Source organism: Zingiber officinale, chromosome 5B, assembly GCF_018446385.1.
Source record: "Zingiber officinale cultivar Zhangliang chromosome 5B, Zo_v1.1, whole genome shotgun sequence".
NCBI classification, from domain to species: domain Eukaryota; kingdom Viridiplantae; phylum Streptophyta; class Magnoliopsida; order Zingiberales; family Zingiberaceae; genus Zingiber; species Zingiber officinale.
In genome coordinates, this window is record NC_055995.1 from 3,508,459 (window position 1) to 3,533,251 (window position 24,793).

The 24,793-nt window shown below is 41.8% G+C and overlaps 1 protein-coding gene across 1 annotated transcript; it reads right to left on the minus strand.

Annotated features, from left to right (window-relative positions):
- Positions 1-215: 215 nt before the first annotated feature.
- On the minus strand, positions 216-1,791 carry LOC121987207 (GDSL esterase/lipase At5g55050-like). The gene is made up of 4 exons (XM_042541100.1): positions 1,509-1,791; positions 1,289-1,407; positions 747-1,194; positions 216-615 (listed from the first exon to the last, which is right to left on the minus strand). Exons 1-4 carry the CDS (start codon positions 1,762-1,764, stop codon positions 377-379), a joined length of 1,062 nt encoding a protein of 353 aa, XP_042397034.1. The 5' UTR covers positions 1,765-1,791; the 3' UTR covers positions 216-376.
- Between the last annotated feature and the right edge of the window lie 23,002 nt (positions 1,792-24,793).

Below are 24,793 nucleotides of genomic sequence, written 5' to 3' on the forward strand. Positions count from 1 at the left end.
TAAATATTTAAGATAAATATTTCTTGGACTCAGTATTTAAAAAAAGAGAAATGATATTCTTAAGAAAAATTCTTAAGGATAGATAAGGGGATCCATAAAAAGTGAAATGATGGATTACATTATTTATGTGTCTATCTTAAAAAATTTTTTGAGATTTTTTATTAAGAATATTATAGCTCTTTAAAAAAAGGATAATTTCAATTAACTTCCTGGACTATTAATGGAAAAACTCGGGTAACATTCTTGCTTTTATAATTTAATATTTCAAAGTGCAGAAGTAGCTCTAATTTAATCGACCATACATCAACTTATTATTCATACTGCTGCTTCGCGCAGCTGTTTAACAGTACTCTGGAGCAACGATCGATATGGATGGTCACACGCAGTGATTCCAAGTACTCTGGAGCAAGGTGCGGATGTTGATAGGGTACGCAAACTGGGGTGGCCCGTTGACCGACAGCTCAGCTGCCAAGGCGTACATCACCTGCGTCGGGTGGATTCCGTCCCAGGAGACATACTGTTTCCGGTCGTCGCAGTAGGTGGCGTTGGGAATGCACGGCCCCTCCGCGTTCAACGATCCCGAGCCGCAGCACGCAGCTGCCAGCTCCGTTATGCCTGTTCAGTGATCAATCCGTGCATGCGCACGCGCACGCGCACGCGTAGTTAATTAGCATGTATATATTGATTTATTTGAATCTATGAGAAGCCGCATGTGCACTGTGCACACCACTCACTCACTCGCTTACCGTATTGCTGGGGATCCGACAGGACGAGGCTGCACATTTCGAAGAAATCGGAAAATGAAAATTTGAACCCCTCCAGCTCCACGGCGAGCAGATCCAGCAGGGCCCTCGTGGCGTTCTTGTACCTCAGGGACAGATAGTTCAGATCCGTGCTGCACGCGCCGCCCAGGACTCTGACCCTGCTGCTCGGAGTGCAGCCGAGCAGCCCGGTCCCGACCACCGCGAACTTTCGCGCTCCGAGCTTGTAAATGCTCCGCAGTTGGCCTTCGAACTCGAATAGAACGTCGGCGATGAGGGAGAATTTGAAGAGGTCGTTGCTCCCGACGCTGATGTAGAAGAGTGACTTGCTCAAGAAGGTGGCGGCGGCCTGGGCGCCCTCAGCTGCAGTGAGATTCCCGACGAACGTGGAGAAGTCTTTGATTTGCTGCGTCATCGTCAAGACGTCCGTCCCCTGCAAACATATATAATCAACAATTGATTGATACAACATTAATGGAGAAATCATAAACTAGATCATCACAGTAGTTTCTTCATGAATTACTCACCGTGGTGTCGAGAACTCCGCAGCCGGCGGAGGCGAAGCTTACTCCTGGCATCGGATAGAATGAGTTCGGATCAAGAGAGAGAAAAGGTGGCGGGCTCCGGTGTATACCCGCCGCATGGGCTTTAATTGTCACACAAAATAAATTAAAGCATCGTAATTAGACTTGACCAATCAATGAATCACATATTTGTTTATTAGATTCGTATAAATATATATATTACCGACGAAGTCAACGGCGAGTAAGCCGTTGCTGAACCGGCCGGTGGGAATGTGGTCAGGGAAATCGACACCGTAATGAGGGTGGTCGGCTTTGGGTGCACCACTGGGCAAGAAGTTGTTGTTTCCGACGTCGACGGTGGAGTCGCCGAAGACAAAGACCGCCGGCGGAGTCGCGACCGCCGCAGTTATGAGATTTGCTAAGAAACTAATCAGGCTTAGGAAGAGAAAGATGGTGGCGGCCTGCTGCAGCTTCTCCATGATCGATTCTGTTAATTAATTCTTCGAATGCTTAATATTTTGCGCGTGACTGTCTCAAATTTATAGACCGGAGGATCGAGCAAGTGAGGGTTGTTAATTAACTGGCCGTAATTGAATAATGAAGCTCTTATCACCGGGTTGGCAGTAGGTTGTAAATGAACCAAGCGTTCGTGAACAAACTTGGTATTCAACTTGGTATAAGCTTGTTTATGTTCATTCAATATATATAAGATTAATTAAACAAACAAGCTTGAACAGTTCGTTAAGCTAAACAAACAAGTTTGAACACATATGCATTCAGCTCGTTAACGTTCGTGAACAATGTTCGTAAACAACGTCCGTGAACAATGTTCATGAACCATATTTATTAATAAAACTCTTTTCAATATGCTAAATAAATAATAAAATAAATAAATTTAAATTATCAATTTTAATAATCAATCAAATAATAAAAAGTTTCAAACAATCAAACAAGTTTGAATTGAGAGTTTGATAATATCTAAACGAACCATGCTCAAACCAAGCTCAAGCCAAGCTCGAACCAAGCTCAAGCCAAGCTTGAATTGAGAGTTTGATAACATCTAAACAAACCAAGCTCAAGTCAAGCTTCAAATAAGCTCAAGCTCATAAAAAATAAACTAAGTCAAGTTTGAACACTCATTTCAAAAGCTTGGTTCATTTTAAGCTCAGCTCGGCTCGACTCGGCTCGGTTATCTTATCAAACAAGCTTGAACACCCCAAATCTCGACTCGGCTCGGCTCGACTTATTTACAGCCCTAGTTGGCAGTTAGAAATGGAGGGAAGTCAAATTTCTTGAGCGACACGTGCGAGAGAATTGGATACATTTTACAAATTTTATTAATTAATTTTAGTAAAATCTAAAATTATATTTTTTTATATAAATAAATTTAAAATATATTAATAATTTTTTCTGTTTATTTTTTATATAAAAAATATGTACTGTAATAATTCTATTTAGTCTTACATCTTAGAATTGAAAATACCATAAGCGGAAAAACTTCTACAAATATCTGGTCGATGATGTTAAAATTATACATTTCTCGATCTTTTAGCTAACATCAAATATAGTATATCTTCTTATCAATTTAATATCTGGTATAAAAAATTAAATTATATTAATTTATATGTATTTATGTATTATACGTATAAGACATGTGCAATTAATTTTTAGTGTACGAATAGATAAAGCTTTTTAGAGACACATAAATCCAATACGCTTAACAACAACTACTACTATATATGAGTGTGACTCATGGGAAATGAGCTTAATTTGACGACTAAAATCCAATACACTTACCAAAAACAGCTACGCATAAATTTGTCATCATGATTATATATTATTCATTATATGCATAGACATTCACAATGCATGATTTTTTATCATGTCCAAATACTGAGTCGATGGACGCTGAGAACGTGGCGCTCCTGCTAACTGATCGAAGACCCCAAAGACGTACCGCCATGAACCTGCAAACACAATGTCGAGCCGAGGATGGATTCCCCGGCGATGGCCTTCCGACGCTCAAGTCAAACTTCCGGCGACGAGAAAGAAAAAAGTATAGTAGGAGCGAGAACTGAAGCTACAGTGGAGATCAAAAACACATCTCCGTCGAAGCTTGGGGGTCCTTATATAGGGCTCCCTAGAGGTGCGTGCACACACCCCGAGACATGCACGCCCCTCAAAGCATACTTGAAATGGTTGTGTCAGAAAAACGTGTCTGACACCATATCTCAAAAGTACGAGCATATCCCTAATACGACCGTGGAAGTTTCCGCCGTACGATCCTCTGTTCGACCAGGCCGCTGGTCACGCCTCTCGTCGGCGACACTAGCTTCTAGGAAGATCTCGCCACCCGCTCCCTCTGTCTTTTACCAGGCCGAGCGGAGGGATCGCTCGACTTGCGCTTTTCCCGGGCCGAACGGAAGAACCGCTCGACCAGGGCTTTTCCCAGGCCGAGCGGAGGCCCGTCGACTGACGGTCTTTAGGCGGATGCCTGCTCGGCCAAACGCCGTGGATATTGTTGGCCAAGCGAGGTGCCGCTCGTCCAAACTCCGCTTCTTCTTGCTTTGCCTTATGAGCGTCGGAAACTCGGCGTTAGGCCGAGCTGTCGAGGTGTCAAGTCAGCTAATCCTTCTGCTAATCAAGAAGGTACCCCGCCCCCGCCCGGGTCGAACGTCTGCCGGGTGTTGACCACTACCACTTTGACCTTCTGCCAGGCGGGCCTCCTCCTCTTACCATCGGATCACATGTCTTCCCTTCAAGTCTAGTCGAAGGAGGCTGGAAGTCTGACTGACTGGACAAATAGTCTGGCGAGTGGTTGGCGGGTCAACCTATTGAATGAGTGGGACCCCCGCTCGGTCTCCATAGGACTGATCTTTCTCCTCAGGTCGGCGATTTGTGCCTCTGCACTTGGCTATTTCAGATACTTTTCCTTACCTCTACCGGAGGGACGCGGGTCGATCAGCTAATGCTGACGCCGTCCAAATCCCCTCGTGATGCGTATAAATCTGTTCCATTAAGGCCGAGCATGCGACCATTAAATGCTAACCTGTGGGACGACGCCACGTGCCGCTGGCGCAGTCGCTGCATGTCTGAGGTGATAGTTGTTGATGTGACGTTTGGCGATTCAAATTCAACAGCCGGATGTGCGCCTCGATTCCTGCGTCCTAGATCGGACGAACCCGATCGACCGCGTCCATCCTTATAAAGCCTCAATGCCACCGCTTCTTCCTCTGCGCCCTCCTTCTGCATTTCGACCGTTTGCTCCGGCGACGCTGCCTGTTCCCAGTGCTCCGGCGACTTTCGGCTTCTTCCAGCGGCTTTTCCTTTCCCTGTAAGCTCTAATTCCTGGTCTTTCGCCTGCCTTTCTCATCGTCTAGCGTTTTCCGACGTCCCGCTGTCTTGCCCGGTGAACTTTCGTCGTTTTTCCGACGATCCTCTGAACGAACTCCTCTGTTTCTTCGTTTTCCACCCATGGCTAGTTCTTCCCAGCCGATCGACCTCGCCCTTGGTCCCTGGTATACCACCATGGAGACCAGGTTTGATGCGAGCGACGCGGCATATCTTAAAAACGCCTTTGACCTTCCGTCCGACCACGAGCTTGTCTTGGCCAGCCCATCCGATCGGCCACATGACCCGCCGACCGGCACCATTTGCTTCTTTCGGGACCAATTCGTGGTCGGTCTGCGGTTCCCCGTCCATCCTTTTATTATTGGAGTCTGTAACTATTTTAGCCTTCCGCTCGCTCAGCTTGTCCCTAACTCCTTTCGCCTCCTGTGTAGGGTTGTGGTGTTGTTCAAGGTTCACAACATTCCCCTTAAGCCTCAAATATTCCACTACTTCTACTACCCTAAGCAGTCCGAGCTGGGCACTTATCTCTTCCAGTCTCGGATCGTCTTAGTCTTTTTTGATAAAATGCTCACTTCCGATAAACATTGGAAGGACTACTTCTTTTATATAAGGCTCCCCGAGCTGTCTCATTTTTGAACCAAGTGGCAGGTTGGACTCCCCCCTCCCCCAGAGCTGAAGAGGTATAAGACTCGGCTGGACTACCTTCATGCGACCAACATGCTTGCCAGCCTGAAACTCGACATCCACAAGCTGTTACCAGAGGGCATCCTGTATATGTTCGGACTAAGCCCGATCCGAACGCCTCTCCCGGGCGACATAGGTAAGGAATTCCACTTGACTTTTTCCTTTGGGTCTAATTGATTTTCCTTTTTTCTCTTGCAGCTAACACAATGATGAAATCGCTAGTGCTTGGCATGCTGAAGTCTAAGGCTGCCGAGGCCGAGGCAGCCGCTGCTAAGGAGATGGAGCGACTTGGCCTTGCGCCGGTAGACTCTAATGAGGGTGAGAGCGAGGAAGCTCCTACCACTGGTGGTGGGTTCGCCGCCCGGACATCACATATCGAGGTTGCTGGGGAGGCTGCCCCCTCCGATGTGCAACCGGCCGCTCAAACTGAAGAGACCGAGTCTACTGGCGATGAAGAGCCACTGAACAGATGCAAACGACGCCGAACGGGCACGCCAACCCGTTCTGCTTCCTCAGTGGTGAGAGCATCCGAGGGGACGAGTGTCCCCCTCTCGGCCACGGAGACCGTGGAAGCTGTCTCCTCCGATAGGACACCTTCGCAGTGCGACCTCCCGTCCGATCCAATCGCTGCTCAGCTGCTTAGCGTCTTGCCCCCCACTTGCAAGAGGATTCTTCGGTCAAGGATCCATTCCATTCCGACCGGCCCCTCCTTCGGCCCAGCGGTATCTACTCCGTCCACCCAGAGCAGTCGTCAGTCGATAAAGGCGACCTTGCATCTCCCAACGGAGGAGCTTCTGTTGACTGCCGATCAGCCAACATCCCCCGAACATCAAATAGTTATCCGGGGTCAGCTGGCCAAGGTTTGGGAGGAGGCTCGGGCTCGGGTTGCGACCATGCCGCCGGGGCTGCTCGGCAATAGCTATATGCATATGGCAGCTGGGGTAAGTTGTCTATTTGATGATTTATTTTAAACTTGGTATTGATCCTTCCGCCGATCGGCTGCAGTACTGGGTGGAAAGCGTGGCGGTATGCAATCGCCTAGCATTGTTGGAGGAGGAGCTCAAGGGGTTCAAAATTTCTGGGGCGGGTCCCTCCCAAGGCCTTACATACACCGAGCTGCAAGCGAACCTGGCTAAGACCTAGAAGTTACTAGAGGAGGAGCGGAGGAATTCCTCCGGCCTGCAGACCATGGTGGGTCGGCTCGAGACCCAGGTCAAATCGTATGACCAAAAGATCGATCTAGCCACCACCAGGAAGAACCGGGTCGTTGCCAACCTGGAGGAGAAGAATGTGGAGGCTCGAGCTTTGGATAAAAAGGTTAAGGAGATGATGAGTCTGCTGGACGTCGAGCAAAAGGGTCGCTCGGCGTAGGCGGCTGCTCTTCGGGAGGACTTGAAGACCTCCCAGGACGCGCTCGAGGCCTCCCGTCTCGCCTTCAAGGAATACCAAGACGTTGAGCCGAGTCGTTTTTGCTGTAATGAGGCAAAATTACATCCGCTCGGAACAATTTGTCAAGAAGACATGCGAACGGCTTGTCAGTGCCTTCGAGCTGGCCATCAATGCCACGGTTACCTACCTGAAGGCAAAGGGTCACCTCCAGAAGCCACAACCATTCCGGTTTCGGACCGTGCCGAGCTCCTCACCACCATTCCTGACGAGATCTTTGATTAACTGGAGTGAGGAGCCAATAGATTTTTGTAAGCTTTGCCTTCTGTAAGCCTTGTTTTTGCAAGTGCTAACTGTATTCCTGCCGTTCGGCAGTGTCTATTAATGGAATCCCTCTGCGTCTTTAATATGCTGTCTGTTTGCTGTGTATTTGGCTGCACAGTCCCGATTGGCAGTACCTATGCTGATACTTGCTTAGGCACATACCTCTAGGGCTGCTCGACTTCAGTTTTAGTATTTGCGTTAGAACGATCTTCCAAGGCTGGGGTTTAACGTCGCCGCTCGACGGTCTTCCGAGCGGGATATTCATAGTCACCGCGCCGACTCTGGTGTTTAACGTCGCCGCTCGACAGTCTTCCGAGCGGGATATTTATAGTCGTCGCGCCGACTCTGGGGTTTAACATCGCCGCTCGACGGTCTTCCGAGCGGGATATTTATAATCGCCGCACCGACTCTGGGGTTTAACGTCGTCGTTCGATGGTCTTTCGAGCGGGATATTTATAGTCGTTGCGCCAACTCTGGGATTTAACTTCACCACTCGACTATCTTCCGAGCGGGATATTTATAGTCGTCGCGCCGACTCTGGGGTTTAACGTCGCCACTCGACGGTCTTCGACTTTAAGCTTGTCGTTCGGTAGTAATTTTGACAACCTTTGCCTTTGATTCAATCCTGCAATTTTGAAAGGGACAAGAACATAGGAGACACGACATTGATTACATCAGCGCACCTTTCAGCCAACTCGGTACGGCTGGAGATGGTTCACGCTCCAAGGGCGTTCGAGCAGCCGCCCGTCCTCGTCCTCCAGGTAATAAGCGCCCGAGCGAAGCTTCTCCACGACTTTGAAAGGTCCGGCCCAAGGAGCCTCCAGCTTGGTGACATCGTCGACTGACTTCACCTTCTTCCATACGAGATCGCCTACCAGAAAGGATCTAGGTATCACTCGTCGATTGTAGTTTTGACGCATCCTTTTTCGGTAGGATGTCAACCGAACGACAGCCCTGGCGCGTGCTTCGTCGACCAAGTCCAACTCCAGTAGTCTCCGTTCGGCATTGCCCTCATCATATCGCTACACCCGATTGGACTCTACCCCCACCTCGGGCGGGACGACTGCTTCTCCCCCATACACCAAGTGAAACAGGGTTACTCTTGTTCCCTCATTTGGAGTCGTGCGAATCACCCATAGGACTCCCGGGAGCTCGTCTACCCAGCTGCCTCCTATATAGTCGAGCCGAACTCGAAGGATCCGTAAGATCTCCCGATGGGCGACTTCTGCTTGTCCGTTGCTCTGGGGATATGCTACGGAGGTGAAAGCCTAATGGATGTCGTACCCTCTGCATCATTCTCTGAGTTCCTCGCCCACGAACTGCCTTCCGTTGTTCGAGACGAGCCGACATGGGATGCCAAACCGACAGATGATGTGCTGCCAAATGAACTTTCTGAACATCTGCTTGGTTATCCTTGCCAGCGGCTCGACCTCGACCCACTTGGAGAAGTAGTCGACTGTCACAAGCAGGAATTTACGCTGTCCGGTCGCCATTAGGAAGGGTCCTACGGCGCCAATTTGATCCTATCCGAGTGCTGAGTCGGAGGACGCTAGGGACGTGACGCTCCTGTTGACTGATCGAAGCCCCCAAAGACGTAGATCCCTTACCGTCGTGAACCTGCAAACACAATGCCGAGTCGGGGATGGGTTCCTCGGCGATGGTCCTCCGACGCTCAAGTCAAACTTCCGGCGGCGAGAAAGAAAGAAGTATAGCATGAGCGAGAACTGTAGCTACAGTAGAGATAAAAAATATACCTCTGTCGAAGCCTAGGAGTCATTATATAGAGCTCCCTAGAGGTGCGTGCACGCACCTCGAGATGTGCACGCCCCTCAAAGCATACCTAGAATGGTTGTGTCAGGAAAGTGTGTCTGACACCATATCTCAATAGTACGAGCATATCCCTAATGCGACAGTGGAAGTTTCCGCCGTACGATTCTCTATTCGAACAGGCCGCTGGCCACGCCTCTCGTCGGCGACACTAGCTCCTAGGAAGATCTCGCCACCTGCTCCCTCTGTCTTTTACCAGGCCGAGCGGATGGACCGCTCGACTAGTGCTTTTCCCGGGCCGAGCGGAGGAACTGCTCGACCAGGGATTTTCCCGTGCCGAGCGGAGGCCCGTCGACTAACGGTCTTCAGGCGGATGCCCACTCGTCCGAACTCCGCTTCTTCTTGCTTTGCCTTATGAGCGTCGGAAACTCGGCGTCAAACCGAGCTGTTGGGTCGGCTAATCCTTCTGCTTAGGGGTGTCAATTCGGGTGGGTCGGGTCGGGTTGGGTCGGGTTGAGTTTTTTTTTTAATCCAACCCGAACCCGAACCCGACCCGAGCCCGAGTTCAACCCAAAACACCTCAACCCGAACCTGAACCCGACCAACCCGATCAACCCGAACCATACAACCCGAAAATCCGATTCAAAACGACTTTTTTAGGCTATTTTCCCTATAATTCTTCGCTTTTATCTCAATACTCCATCATTATCATACAAACATGATATTAATATACATAAAAATATCTAAATTTTTAAAATAAAATTTGATTTAACCCCAAAAAACCCACAAAACCCTATATTTAAGTCAACCCGGGTCAACCCGAACCCGACCCGACTCAACCCGAAACTTTTTTATTCTCCAACCCTCCAACCCGAACCCGACCCGAACCCGAAAATACCCAACTCGAATCTAATTTTTTTCGGGTCGACTTGGGTTGGGTCGTCGAGTCGGGTTCATTTTTGATACCCCTACTTCTGCTGATCAGGAAGGTACCCCCCGCCTGGGTCGAATGTCTGCCGAGTATTAGCCACTACCACTTTGACCTTCTGCCAAACGGACCTCCTCCTCTTATCACCGGATTAGTTTCCAAAAAAAAAAACCACATTTAATTAGTGATTGATATATATATCCATGAACATGATTATCTGATCTGTAGTTGATTAGAAATAATTTATTTTTATTTTAGAATCTATGCTAATATTGGGTAATTCAACTTGATTTGATGCTTTCTATGCCCTTTAAATTTATTAGTTCCATTTTGCTATTAAGCAAGCATCTACTAATCAAAAGCGTATCGATTAATTAGTATTTCTTAGGCCAACTTGGGATGATGATGGAAGAAATAAACAGTAATAAATATGATGACACGATTTGCAATAATGGATATATAGCGATCGGATAAGGATATATAGAGAAGTGATGGTAAGAGTTTGCGTTACGTTTATCAACAATGAGATCTCATGGATCACCGCAGTTGATGAGATCTTTATTAATTAAAAATACGGTTTTTTTAAAATAATAATAATAATAATAATAATAATAATAATAACCTCTTCCTATCCCTTCTGTCTAACCTTCTAAATCTTACGTTATTTTTCAATATATGTACTTGATATGAGAAAATATCAAATCATGGGCGGATCTAATATTGGACTATATCAAGTCCAGTATGAATATGATATTTCTCATATCAGATCCAACATGTATGAAAAAATATTAAGCCTAGAGTAAATTTGATATGACATCGTATCATGCCAATGATGAGCTTGATATAGGAATGTATAAATATTTTTTAATCTGGAGAGAGAAGATGCATTACGAAAGAGAGGAGATTTAGAAGGTTGGTGAGATGAATAGAAAGGGAATAATATTATTTTTGATATATTTTTTAATAATTTTAAAATTAAGATATTTTTTAAAGTAAATAAAAAAAAAATATGACCGCTCCTTTCCAAGTAGTCGTTAAAAATACGAAGATCAATTTGTGGATATTAAAATATATAGAGATATTTTAAAAAATAATTTTTGAAAATATTTTTGAATTTTTATAAAAATAAGAAAATCTTTGACAACTGGCCGTACCATGTGCATGGATGGGTCTCTTTTGTTTCGACTTGTATGAGGCTGCAAATTTCCCGTAAGATAAGATGGGGAAAGCAACTATACAACAACCAAAGGAATATCCTTTAAATGTTTATGGGGCGCCCAATTAATTAGAAGAGGAAAATTTAACGGGATAAAAATTCAATTCTGGATAAATTTATGTTTATCACACCTCTTAAGTATTTGATGGTCGATTATAAATTAATTTTATAATTTATTTAATTTTCTTACATAGAATCTGAGAATAAACTGTGTAAAGATGCCTATGAAAATCTGATTAAATAGTCTCAAACAATATATGATACCCTTAATTAATCCAAGCTCAGACCATTTAATCTGACTTCCCATAACTCAAACAATATACAATACCCTTGATTAATCATCCAAGTTCAAGTCCTAAATCCAGACTTTGGGAAAGTCAGCTTAAATGGTATGAGTGATGAGTTCGGTCCTATGAAAATTTATCATCGACCAATAAGATAGTGCTCAAGAGACTCATTCAAGTAGACAATATTCTTAGATTTATCGTCCTACTAAAGAAAAATCTCCATAGTATATTGCAGTTGATATTTAAATCTTAAATGTCTGATTAACTATTTAGAAGGCTTAACTACTACACTGATACCTAACTAATCAGGCTTTCCTCGAGTGGTTATATAGTTGCACGCCTCCCCATTTATATCTCAAACAAAGAGACTCATACAACTTCTTGCAGACATGACATATTATGTGGTGTAAATTTTACGAGTATAGATAGGGATATCAACTATACAACCACTCAAGAAAAATAATTGGATGATAGAATTTCCTAAGAGCAAAGTGTCAAATCTAAGGATTGACAATCCTGACGTCTCGGCACAATTCATTATCCTATCCATATTATCTCTTGGTCACTCTAATTTAATTTATCTCCCTCATACTAGCATTATTTTTTTTTTTTACACTAAGGAAAACCTAGTTAAATGGTCTCAACTCTCGAACAGCCGGCTTTTGGATTTAGTTTCAGAACCTAGATTAATTAAGGATATGATATATTATTTGACTTAGAGAACAACTATGAGATCTCATGAATTTGTTGGCATCTTCTTTATTAATTAAAAGTATGAAGAATAATTTATCAATATTAGAATATTTTGAGATATTTAAAAAAAAATTAAAAGGTGAACTTTGAAAAATATTTTATAAGTTTTATAAAAAAATATATATATAGTAAATCATTGGCAACTGCCAGGACCATGTCCATGCCACTTGGAGGGGAATATACAGCACATCCTTGCACAAGGATACAGAGGATCCTACCTGGAGAATATAAGATGGTGAGTGGTCACGTCACACAAGAGGCTGCATCTGTGACGTCGCATGGTTTAGAGGGTTGAAAATAAAGAGATGGGTACATTCCTAAATTTTATATTTAGTTGATGGGAATGAAATTAAGATTTTGAAATAAAATTTAAAAATTTGGATATGGATGAAACTCACCTTCTTTCTTGGTTTTTGATGGAATAAGAATAAAAATTAAGTTTTAAACAAAAATACCTTTAGTATATTTATTCAATTTTTCTTTCATTTCATTATTTCTCCATGTTCTCTCTCATAATATTTTCTCTCTCCTGATTCTATCATCATATTTTCTCTCTCAACATACTTTTTCTCTTCTTATTCTCTCTCATCACACATTCTCTACAATTTTCTCTCTGTATTCTCTCTCATCACACACACACTCTCTCATTATTTTTTTCTCTTTTCATTCTCTCCTCATTTTTTTATCATACTTTCTCTCTCATCATTCTTTCTCTCTTCTCAATCTCTCTTACCATACTCTCTTTCCATATTTTATTTCATCATACTTTCTCTCTGTTCATTCTCTTCCATCACACACTCTCTTCTCATTCTCTCTCATCACACATTCTCTATCATTTTCTCATCACACATTCTCTACCATTTTCTCTTTGTATTCTCTCTTATCATACACTCTCTCTCATTATTTTCTCTCTCTTCATTCTCTTCTAATTTTTTCATCCTGCTTTCTCTCTCATCATACTTTCTCTCTTCTCAATCTCTCTTACCATACTCTCTCTCTCCATATTTTCTCTCATCATATTTTCTCTCTCTTCATTATTTTCCATCAAACTCTCTCTCCTCATTTTCTTTCATCACACTTTCTCTTTCTTCATTTTTCCCATCATACTTTCTCTTTCATCACATTTTCTCATCATATTTTTTCTTTTCAATCTCTCATTTTTTCTCATCACACTTAGGGATGTAATCGAGTCTAGCCGAGCCGAGTCGAACTCTTGGATGTTTGAGTTTGGCTCGTTTATAATCGAGCCGAGCTCAAGCTTTATTTAATGAATATATTGATGGCTCACGAGTTTATTCGAGCTTTTATCGAACCTAAATGAGCTTAATAAATATAAATTATATATTTAAATATTCATTAAAAATTAAATTATATATTTAAAAAAAATTATAATATTCTTGTTAAAATTTATAATTTTATTCTAATAAATAAATTTAATATATTTGTCTATGTTTTTCATAAGTAGAGTGTAAAATCTAGAAATTTAATATCAAAATTATTATTATTTTTATTTAAAAGTTGATTTATGAGCTTAACGAACATGTTCACGAGCTAACGAGCCGAATATTGTGAAGCTTGAGCTTGGTTTGTTTATCTTAACGAGTCTCATTAAACGAGCTCAAACGAGCTTTTATCGAATCGAGCTTCAAATAGCTCACGAGCGGCTTGGCTCATTTACACCCCTGATTCACACTTTTATCTCTCTTCATTTTTTCTCATCATACTTTTTCTCTTCTTAATCTCTCCTATCACGCTCTTTCTCCTCATTTTCTCTCATCACACTTTTCCTCCCTTCATTTTTTTCCCATAACACTTTCTCTCTCATCATATGTTTCTCTCACATTCAACTTTATCTTCCATCTAAATTTTTCTCTTATTTTCCTCTAAGGGTAAAAAAGGAAATTTAAGTTTTCCGATTGAAAATATTCAACTAACCAAACATTATTTTTAGGAATGATACCCAAGCTCATACTCATTCCCATTCCGATTCCTAGGAGAGAACCAAACGTCACCTAAGTACTAAATATAATTAATTGATTATGGCGCGCTGTGCTTGCGAGGCTGACCGCTGGCTCGCGTTGTGCTTGCAAGGCATCATGACCTCGCATTGTGCTCGCGAGGCCTGCCACGATCTTGTGCTATGCTCGCAAGATAGGTCGCGCCTTGGCCGTGCAGTCGTGGGCGACCGATAGTGTAGCAGTGGGTAGCTGACACTAAAGCCATGGGCAGTCGGTCGTGCAGCGCTAGTCGGTTGATCGTGCAGTCTTAGTCGAACGCCCGAGCATGCGTCCATTCCTCGTCGAGCGGTCAGGCGTGCATGCAACCCTAGTCGAGTGATCAGGCCGGCGTGTGTGCATCCCTGGTCCGGCGGTTAGGCATGCGTGCAACCTTAACTAGTCGACTGTGCATCCATGGCTCGTCGATCGGTCGCATAGCCCTTGCCCAACAATCTCACATGCGGCTTGGGCGGCCATGCATGCGTGCAAACCTCTAATTTTTAGATAAAAATTATCAAAAATATTGTATGTTGTTTGTGCACTCCTCTTATTTGATTGTTAATTTAATAATATTTTTCGTAGTTTAATATTTGATATAAAAATTAAATTATATTAATTTATACGTATTTATGTATTAGATTACATGTATAATGCATGTGCAATTATTTTTTACTGTACGAATAGATAAAGTTTTCTGGAGACACATAAAATCCAATACGCTGAACAACAACAACAACTACTATATACGAGTGTGATTCATGGGAAATGAACTTAATTGGACAACTAAAATCCAATACACTTACCAACAACAACTACAAATAAATTTATCATCATGATTATATATTATTCATTATATGCATAGACATTCACATTGCATGGTTTCCCAAAAAAAACACCACATTTAATTAGTGATTGATATATATATCCATGAACAAGATTATCTGATCTGTAGTTGATTAGAAATAATTTATTTTTATTTTAGAATCTATGCTAATATTGGGTAATTCAACTTGATTTGATGCTTTCTATGACCTTTAAATTTATTAGTTTCATTTTGCTATTAAGCAAGCATCTACTAATCAAAAGCGTATTGATTAATTAGTATTTCTTAGGCCAACTTGGGATGATGATGGAAGAAATAAACAGTAATAAATATGATGACACGATTTGCAATACTGGATATATAGCGATCGGATAAGGATATATATAGAGAAGTGATGGTAGGAGTTTGCGTTACGTTTATCAACAATGAGATCTCATGGATCACCGCAGTTGATGAGATCTTTATTAATTAAAAATACGAAGAGTAATTTGTCGATATTAGAATATTTAGAGATATTTTAAAAAATAACTTTGGAAAATATTTTTGGATTTTTATAAAAAATAGAAAATGTATGGCAATGCAGGGCGTACCATGTGTATGCATGGGTCTCTTTTGTTTCGATTCGTATGCGGTTGCAAATTTTCCGAAAGATAAGATGAAAGCCACTATACAACCACCTAAGGAATGTCCGATTAAATGTTTTTGGGGCGCCAAATTAATTTGAAGAGGACAACTTTATTATAAGGAGACAAGAATTCAACTTTGGAACCGTTGTCTGATGTGACAATTGATGAAGGATGAGCCATCTCATCAATCGATTAGATGATTAAAAAAAGAATCATTCAGTAAATTTTTGAACGGTTGTCTGATGTGATAATTGATCAAGAGTAAATTTAATTAATTAAGAGACATCAAAATAACTTTAGAAAAGAAGTTGTGTGAAAATTTGAAACAAGATTTGTTTTGGTCAATTCTGGGGTGTTTGAAGAAAAAAATACTATTATATTTTTCACCATGACACCAAGAGGTAATCTAAAATAAGAAAAGAGTAAGTAAAATAAGATTCATGTTGTAAATGTAGGATCAGGTAGACCGACTAGAGGGGAGTTAATAGCCTACAAGTAAGAGTTACCAATTCTCTTGCTTTTTATTTAGCAAGGACACACTCAATTAAACAAAAATAATAACATATATTAAAGTAAGGAAGTCCGAAATTCTTTGGTTACAATATATGTGATTGTTAATCCAAGGTAGATGAAAACACTAAAGAAAAACTCTTTTTTCAACTAACTTAGAGGCGGAGAAGCTCCTTGCAACAATTGAAAGTTCAAGAAAAGAATATAGAAACTGAGTACAAAGTATGTTCTTAAACTCTTAGTTCTAAGGTGCTATGTATAGCCATCTGGGTAAAAGTTACAGTTGTTGACGTAGCATTGAGGTGTCTCCAAAGACATCCAGGGAGCCTCCATGTGGATAAAACATTATCCTCATCACAACGGCTACCTAACGACTACTATTCAATGAAGGCACCTTCGATCAGCTGAAGGTGTCTCGGCTATTGTTCATCCGAGCACCTCGAGTCCATTGGAGGCCCCTCTAGTCCCATTTTGGACAGTTTCTTTAGCTGAACATTTGAGGAGCCTCAAAACATCCGAGAAGCCTCAAAACATCCGAGGCACCTTGGGTCTTCAAGTTTCCATGGCCAACTTCTGAGTTGACCATTTTTGGGCTTCGCTTACTTAGGTGATGTTCCATGCCATGCTTCGGGAGAGTCCCTGTCGGTGAAATTTTGACAGCATCTCCCCTGTACTGGTGACAATCTGAAACCTATATACATCCACAAGACATATATGCATCAGTCCACACGGATGGAATATACACAATAAATTATGTAAACAAACAATCCATGCAGTTTATAATAAATCAGCCTCCGGCTGACTACACAACAAATCACAACCACGCAGTTTAATAAAAATCTATTCCACTACAACGAGGAAAACACAACCTTGACGTAAAAACTACTGCAGCGGAAAACATGAGCGTCATACCCGAATCACGATATAAAATCCACGAGTGCAAGACACACATCACAAGTTTAGTTCACATAACAAGAAACAAAAGACCAAAAGTAGAAAACTGTTACGACACGGAGTGGGGACTAGCAACTGGAACCTCTTGATGGCTTCAACTTGAAATAGAAATAAGTTAACGGAGTGAGCTCAACAACTCAGCGGGTATCAAGCTGACATGCATAGTAAGATATATCTAACAGTAATAATCATAGAATACAGTCTCATGATCAAAAACAGGAAATGCCAAAACTGGACAAGCAAAGAAGTTGTACTCACTAGGACCTCCTATTCGGATATAAGGGTCGTCAGACCAAATACTTCATGTATCATGCATCCATGTCAATCATATGCAACCACAAAAATGCAGCATCCAAAATGCAGCAATCACAAGTAACAAATGCAATCCATGCATATTATGCAAATGACAAGGTTACCCTTGATGCCAGTCAGTTATCTCACACGCGATGGTGAGACCGAGTGGGTAGGGCTATGACAACTGTGCACTCTGTCATCACTACTTTTGAGTGACCGAGTGGACAGGATGATGTTGGAGTACACCTATCCTCCTACCCCAACTAAATGGGGGAGCCGAATCTCTCATCTCCCTATGTCATAGTCAAGAGGAGGGATCCCTGCCCGCTACCACGCTGCATCACCACTACCCATGAGCGGTCGAACAGAGCCTGACAGAGCAAACCGCACACACCCTACCTGATGTACCACTAACCCATGAGTGGTTGTGTGTGCAGATCATGTAACTGGCGATGTGCTCAACTATAAAGGAGCTAACCATCGCTCAGCATGCAATCATGAAAATGGTGCATGACACTAAAACATGTAACTCCATATAATATGTACCAAAAGGAAAACCGAGTCCATCACAATGAGCAAGGTATCATACCAGATAATAAATCTAAGTACATGTGTCAGGTAATAAATCTAGAAGCTAGGCCTATACTCGGTAATGCATTGTATGTCACTAGATAAGTACACAATGCAAGAATCAAGAGGACCACGTATAAATGCATAACAGATAACAAGATGGTAAAACTACGATATCAAGTAGTGACATACCAAGCATATATAAGCATAACTATTACTACTAGTTATAACTCACTAAGCATATCAGAATGACAATATCAAAAAGATAAGTCAAAGGTACCCGCCTCAAAATATAGGATCGTATCTAGTAATCCAACGTCGAGACTCCCGTTTACATGATATACATTTTAGCTAATCATATAAACAACAACTAGCTAAATTCAGAACCCAGATTAATTAGGAAAAACCTCAATCGAAATAATTAACCTAATTCATTAATCTAATTAGGTTTAACTCAATCCATGATTCTTTCACATCAACCCTACTTATGAGTTAATCAATTTAATCATGGCAATCCTCTATGATCAATACACACTTAATTCATCCACACTAGCTATCAATTGGGTAATAACTCCATCCCTAACACAATTGACCATTAGATCTAATTCTATGATACACACGTTAAATCTGAAATCAAATCTAATTACTAAACCATTACCTCTTCTTTTTTAGCGATCGATGGTGGAACAACTCGAACCAGCCACTAGTAGAGCCAGCAATTGGTTGTCGACGGTGCTATGGCCGGAACTAAATGAAATCGCTGGTCCTCCAAGACAATAACCCTGAATCAGCATCATGTGAGGATCATAGAACAATCACTCAATTCATCTACTAGGTTTAGATGTTTACCTCCAAGGTGACAGCAAGGTAGCTGCTGTCAAAAACTATGGAGGGAGCTAGGGCAGGGAATGAAGGAGATTGGCGAAGGATCGGGAATGGAGATGGGAAACTCGGTCGCTCCAGCGATGGTTGGCACAACCCTCGCAGATGCGACGGTGGATCAAGGCTAGGGCACGACTTCAATGAGTCAGGGAGAGGGGAGATCAGCGTCGGTTGAGACTCGGGAGGTGGAGAGAGATGGAAGGCGACGACGCAAGGGAGAGGGCGAGGCTTCCCTTGGCCAATGGGCTTTTGTACGCAATGAGAAGAAGCATCGCGAGGTGGTGGAAGGCGGTGTCGGTTGGGGAAGACGAAGAGAAGAAGAAGGGTTCGGTGGCAGTGCGAGAAGGGGAAGAATCGGTGTTCGGGGCAATGAGGGAGAGGAGATCGGGAGGAAGAAGGCGGCGGCGGCTCGGCGTCGCGAGAGGAGAAGAGGCGGCGGCTCGGCGTCGCGAGAGGAGAAGAGGCGGCGGAAGGGATCGAGAGGAAGAATAAAGAGGAGAAGGGAATAAATAAAAAAATAACTTAGGTTTTGATATATATATATATACCATAGGTCAATTAAGTTTATCAACTCCCACTTTAAATGCGGATACCCAAATAGGCTTCCACTTAGTGTATAAATTCATCCCCCTTAAACTCGTCATACGAGATCCGAAAAATTCTCAGAAAATTCCTAAAAATTTCTAAAAATTCCCTTAAGGTTATTCGACCTTTTTGATATTTTACATTCTCCCCCACTAATAAAAATTTGGTCCTCAAATTTCGTTAATTATCATCAGCAAATACTAACAATAGATAAATAGTATAAATGTTGAACAAAAAACTAACCCACATACCTCAAGTAAAAAGATGGGTGTATCGAGCTCGGATCGTATCCTCGAGCTCCCAGGTAGCTGTTAGAATGTATACTAAAAGCCTAGCTTTTGGTATAAAACATTTATCTAGAAATAAGAATCACATTGGTCAAATGTCTACATTTGTGATAAATGTAGTTGTTCAATTAATTTATATTGTAGATAACATGGTGTGTGGTGTCACACACAGAAGATCATGTTATCAGTACCTTATAAATTATAAACAGTAGCTCACGACCATGATGGAAAGGAACAAACCATTGGAAGGTCGTAGTGTAATTAGGTGTTAGTTTATCTTAACTTTATAATTACACTAGTACACTAAGAGTGTATTGAGTAGGACCATTAGAGGTCGTTTCTTTTATACTGACTTTATAAAGGAACAAAGACCTCAGTTATTATTGAAGTGTGTGCTCTTAATCCTAATATAATAACAAGCACATATATTTGATATTTATTTCTTTAATTTATCAATGGGTGAGATTTAGTTCGATGAATCAATAAGCCCGATAAGTTGGGAAATGATATCACTTATAGTGTGTGTTGTTGATTATAGAAGGAAACTGTGTCCTAGTAATCTAGGTTGAGAATGTCCCCAAGAGGAGCTCATAAGGATTGTCATGTTAAACCCTGCAGGTGGACTTAGTCCGACATGACGATGAAGTTGAGTGGTACTACTCTTGGAGCTAGATATTAATTAAGTAAGTTGTCAGTAACTTACTTAATTAGTGGACATTTTTTATCTTAAACACAGGGAGATTAACACACTCATGATAAGAAGGAGCCCAAAATATAATTTGGGATTGGTGCGGTAGTTCAATAATAGTTCTCTAGTAGAATGAATTATTATTGATAAAATTAAGTTGTGTGTTCGGGGCGAGCACGGGATGCTTAATTTTATCGGGAGACCAAAACCAATTCCTCCTCTCGGTCCCTATCGTAGCCTCTAGTATATAGAGATTTATACTCACCGCATACCCACCTTCTTACCCATCCAATGGGGCCGGCCAAGCTAGCTTGGAACCCAAGCTAGGGCCGGCCAAGACCAAGAGTAGGTGGCCGGCCAAAGCTTGGGTCCCAAGCTTAGGTGGCCGGCCACTAGAATATTAAAGAGGATTTTTATTAAAATTATTTCTTATGTGGATATCATGTTTTTAAAAGAAAGTTTAAAAATTAAAAATTTCCTTTTATAGTTTTCTACAAAAGATTAAGAGAAGAGATTAATCTCTTTCCTTATTTGTAGTTTAAAAGGATGATTTTAATTTTTGGTAAAAACTTTCCTTATTTGTAAATCGTCTACATGTTTAAAAGAGAGTTTAAAATTTGAAATCTTTCCTTATTTGTTGATTAAAGGAGGATTTTAAATTTTAAGAAAACTTTCCTTTTTAACCATGTTCATGATTTAAAAGAGAGTTTAAAATTAAATATTATATTTTATAAGTTTCTACAGAAGATTAAGAAAAGATTTGATATCTTTCCTTATTTGTAGATTAAAAGAGATTTTAATTTATAGAGATAACTTTCTTTTTATCCACATGTTTAAAAGAAAGATTTTAATTTATTAAATTTCCTTTTTATAAACCAATCATGAAGGGAAAAATTATTGGACAAATTTTTTATAAATTTTCGGAAGCAAATAAGGAAGTTTTAATTTTTGTTTAAAATTTTATTTGCTTGGAGAATTTATGTGGTGGTCGGCCATTACAAATTGAAAAGAAAAATTGTTTTTAATTAAATAAATTTTCCTTTTCAATGGCAAAAGAATTAAGGAAGTTTTTATTAAATTTTCCTTATTTGTCAAGACCAAGGATTATAAAAGAGGGGGTAGAGGAGGCTTCAAGGCTAATGACTCTATTCTATTTTTCTCCCTCTTTTCCTTGGTGTGGTGGTCGGCCCTTCTCTTTCTCTTCTCTTCTCTTGTTGTGGCCAAAATCTATCATCTCTTGGAGCTTGGAGGATGTGGTCGGATCAAGGAAGGAGAAGAAGGAGAGAAAGCATGCATCCCTTGGAGCTTGGTTGGTGGAAAATTCTTCATCCTTTGGAAGTTCTTGTGCTTGGCCGAAACTTGAAGGAAGAAGAAAGAAGGTGCCTAGGTGGTTCTCATCTCGGAAGATCGTTGCCCACACAACGTCTGAGGTTAGAAGAGGAATACGGTAGAAGATCAAGAGGTCTTTCTAAAAGGTATAACTAGTAATTTTTCTTTCCGCATCATACTAGTTATTTTTGGAAATAATACTAAATACAAGAGGCATACGATTCTAGTGTTTCGAATTTGTTTTCGATATAGTGTTCTTTTGTTTTTCTTTTCCTTGTGATTTGATTGTTCTTTTCGGTTGACCTAAAGTTATTTTAGGAAATTAAATATTAGCTTTCCTTAAAAGGTTTTGTCTAGTCAGTGGTGGTTGCTCCCATATCCAAGAAGGCCATGTGCCTCGCCATGTCAGTACTGGGAACCAATTTTGGAAATTAATATTTAATGGAATTAATAACTTAGGTGATTTGGATCAAACGTGTTAAGTTCCGCAGGAGATCCAAGTCAAAACCTAAAAGAACAAATAGATTAAGTTTTTGATCAAACGTGTTAAGTTCCGCAGGCGATCCAAAATTTAATTTAAAAGAACACATGGTAGCTAGGAAAAGGTTCAGACCTTTGTACAAAATTTTTGTACAGTGGAACCTCTAGGTTTTTCGAGTAGCAACCAATAGTAGCCTCCTCGTCAGAATGATACTGACATCCGACTTTAACCAGTCGAATAGTCTTATTCCGGAGCTGACGCTCTTTGTGGTTCAGAATCCATATCGGAACCTCCTCGTAGGTGATGTCAGGCTGAATGAGAACTGATATATCTGACAGAATATGTGTTGGGTCGGATACGTATCTCCTCAGCATGGACACATGAAATACATCGTGAATGTCTGCCAAAGCCGAAGGTAGCACCAGACGGTAAGCTACCGCTCTAATCCTCTCCAAGATCTAGAAAGGCCCAATGTATCGTGGAGCTAGTTTACCTCGGAGACTAAATCTCTTCACCCCTTTCATGGGCGAGACTCTCAAAAATACATGGTCGCCAATAGAGAACTCCAGGGGTCTACGTCTCAAATCAACATAACTCTTCTGGCGGTCCTGCGCCTCGGACATCCTCCGTCTGATAGTGTGGACCAACTCTGCCTCCTGCTAAGCTCTCTGAGGTCCTAGCAGTTGGGCCTCCCTAACCTCCTCCCAGAGGGTGGGTGTTCGACAAGTCTTACCATACAACGCTTCAAACGACGTCATCTGGATAGCCGAATGATAGCTGTTGTTGTAGGCGAACTCTACCAATGGCAAGTGGTCCTCCTAGCTGCCTTCGAAATCCATAACGCAAGTCCTCTAATGTCTGGATGGTCCGCTTTGACTGTCCATCTGTCTGCGGATGGAATGCTGTATTGAAACATAATTGTGTGCCCAAGGCCTGCTGCAGACTCTATCAGAATCGGGATGTGAACCGTGGGTCTTTATCCGATATAATGCTCAAAAGAACACTATGCAATCTGATAATCTCCCAACAATATAGCTCTACTAATTGATCTAGAGAATCGGTCTTCTGAATCGCTAAGAAGTGTGTGGATTTGGTTAATCGGTCAAAGATTACCCAAATCGCGTCATGGCCTCATCGTGTCCTAAGCAACCCCACCATAAAATCTATGGTGATGTGCTCCCATTTCCACTCCAGAATAGGAATCCTCTGAAGTAAACTAGCAGGTTTCTGGTGCTCAGCCTTCACCTGCTGATAGACTAAACATCTAGCTACAAACTCCATGATGTCTTTCTTCATGCTGTTCCACCAATAGGAACACCTCAAATCTTGATACATGCGTGTTCCGCCTGGGTGGATCGCAAATTGGGAGTGATGAGCCTCCTGAAGTAGCTCCTCCAAGACTGGATGAGACTGAGGTATACATAACCTACCTCGGAAATAAATAGCAGCCTCGTCATTTCGAGTGAACTCCATCTGTTGTCCGGAAGTTATCTGACTGCCAATGGCCTGTAAGCTCAAATCACCAGTCTGAGCCTCTCGGACCCTCATCCTGATCTACGATTGAGCAACCATGGTAACCAGAATACCCTGCTCTGTCAGTCCCTGCTCCTCAAGGCCCAACTTAGAGAAACCTTGAATCAAGTCTGTGACTAAAACTCGATGGCAAGCTAAAGTCCCTCTAGACTTTTGGTTAAGTGCATCGACAACCATATTAGCTTTCCCTGGGTGGTAGCTAATAGTACAAGCATAATCCTTCAGGAACTCCATCCATCTCCTCTGTCAGAGATTGAGTTCCTTCTGAGTGAAAAGATATTTGAGACTCTTATGATCAATGAGAATCTCAAATATAATACCATAAAGATGATGTCACCAAATCTTCAAAGCAAAGATAATAGCGGCTAACTCCAAATCATGTATTGGGTAGTTTTTCTAATGCTCCTTCAACTGACGAGAAGCATAAGAGACAACCCTACCATGCTACATCAAAACAGTGCCCAAACCCTATAGAGAAGCATCGGTGTAGAGCACGAATCCGTCCTCTCCGGAGGGCAAAACCAGCACTGGTGCCGACACTAGTCTCCGCTTCAGCTCCTGGAAGCTGGTCTCGCAGGCTTCTTACCACGTGAACTTCACGCCTTTCCTAGTTAGGTGTGTCAGCGACATAGCAATGCGAGAGAAACCCTCAACAAACCGTCTGTAATATCTGACCAATCCCAACAAACTGCGGATCTCCTAAACTGACTTTGGTTGCTTCCAGCTGGTGACAGTCTTGATCTTCTGAGGGTCTACGGAAATACCTCGGCTAAAAACCACGTGTCCCAGAAAACTGACTGAGGATAGCTAAAAAGCACACTTACTGAACTTCGCATATAGATGATGTTATCGAAGAATCTCCAAGACCATGCGAAGATGCTGTGCATCTTCCTCCTCGAACCCCGAGTAGATCAAAATGTTGTCGATAAAAATGATAATGAATTGATCTAGATACTCCAAGAAGATGCAGTTCATCAAATCCATAAATACCGCTGGAGCATTGGTAAGCCCAAATGACATTACCAATAACTCATAATGTCTGTATATAAGGCATACTCAACCATAAGATTACTAGCAACGAATCTGTAATCAGATCACCAACTACCTATCACCAAATCCATAAATATCACTCATGACACTCACTATGTCACTATCAATGACAAACCCAACTAAAAGATCATCAAAACAAATATCCCCTAATAGATCATCAAAATAATTTTCCACTAATAGATCATCAGACAACCACATAACTC

Excerpts from the sequence above, each read along its gene's own strand:
- LOC121987207 (XM_042541100.1), bottom strand. The coding sequence starts at position 1,764 with ATGGAGAAGCTGCAGCAGGCCGCCACCATCTTTCTCTTCCTAAGCCTG. Across the intron at positions 1,408-1,508 it reads ACTCGCCGTTGACTTCGTCG|CCCATGCGGCGGGTATACAC; the intron begins GTAATATATATA and ends TGACAATTAAAG. Across the intron at positions 1,195-1,288 it reads GCGGAGTTCTCGACACCACG|GGGACGGACGTCTTGACGAT; the intron begins GTGAGTAATTCA and ends ATATGTTTGCAG.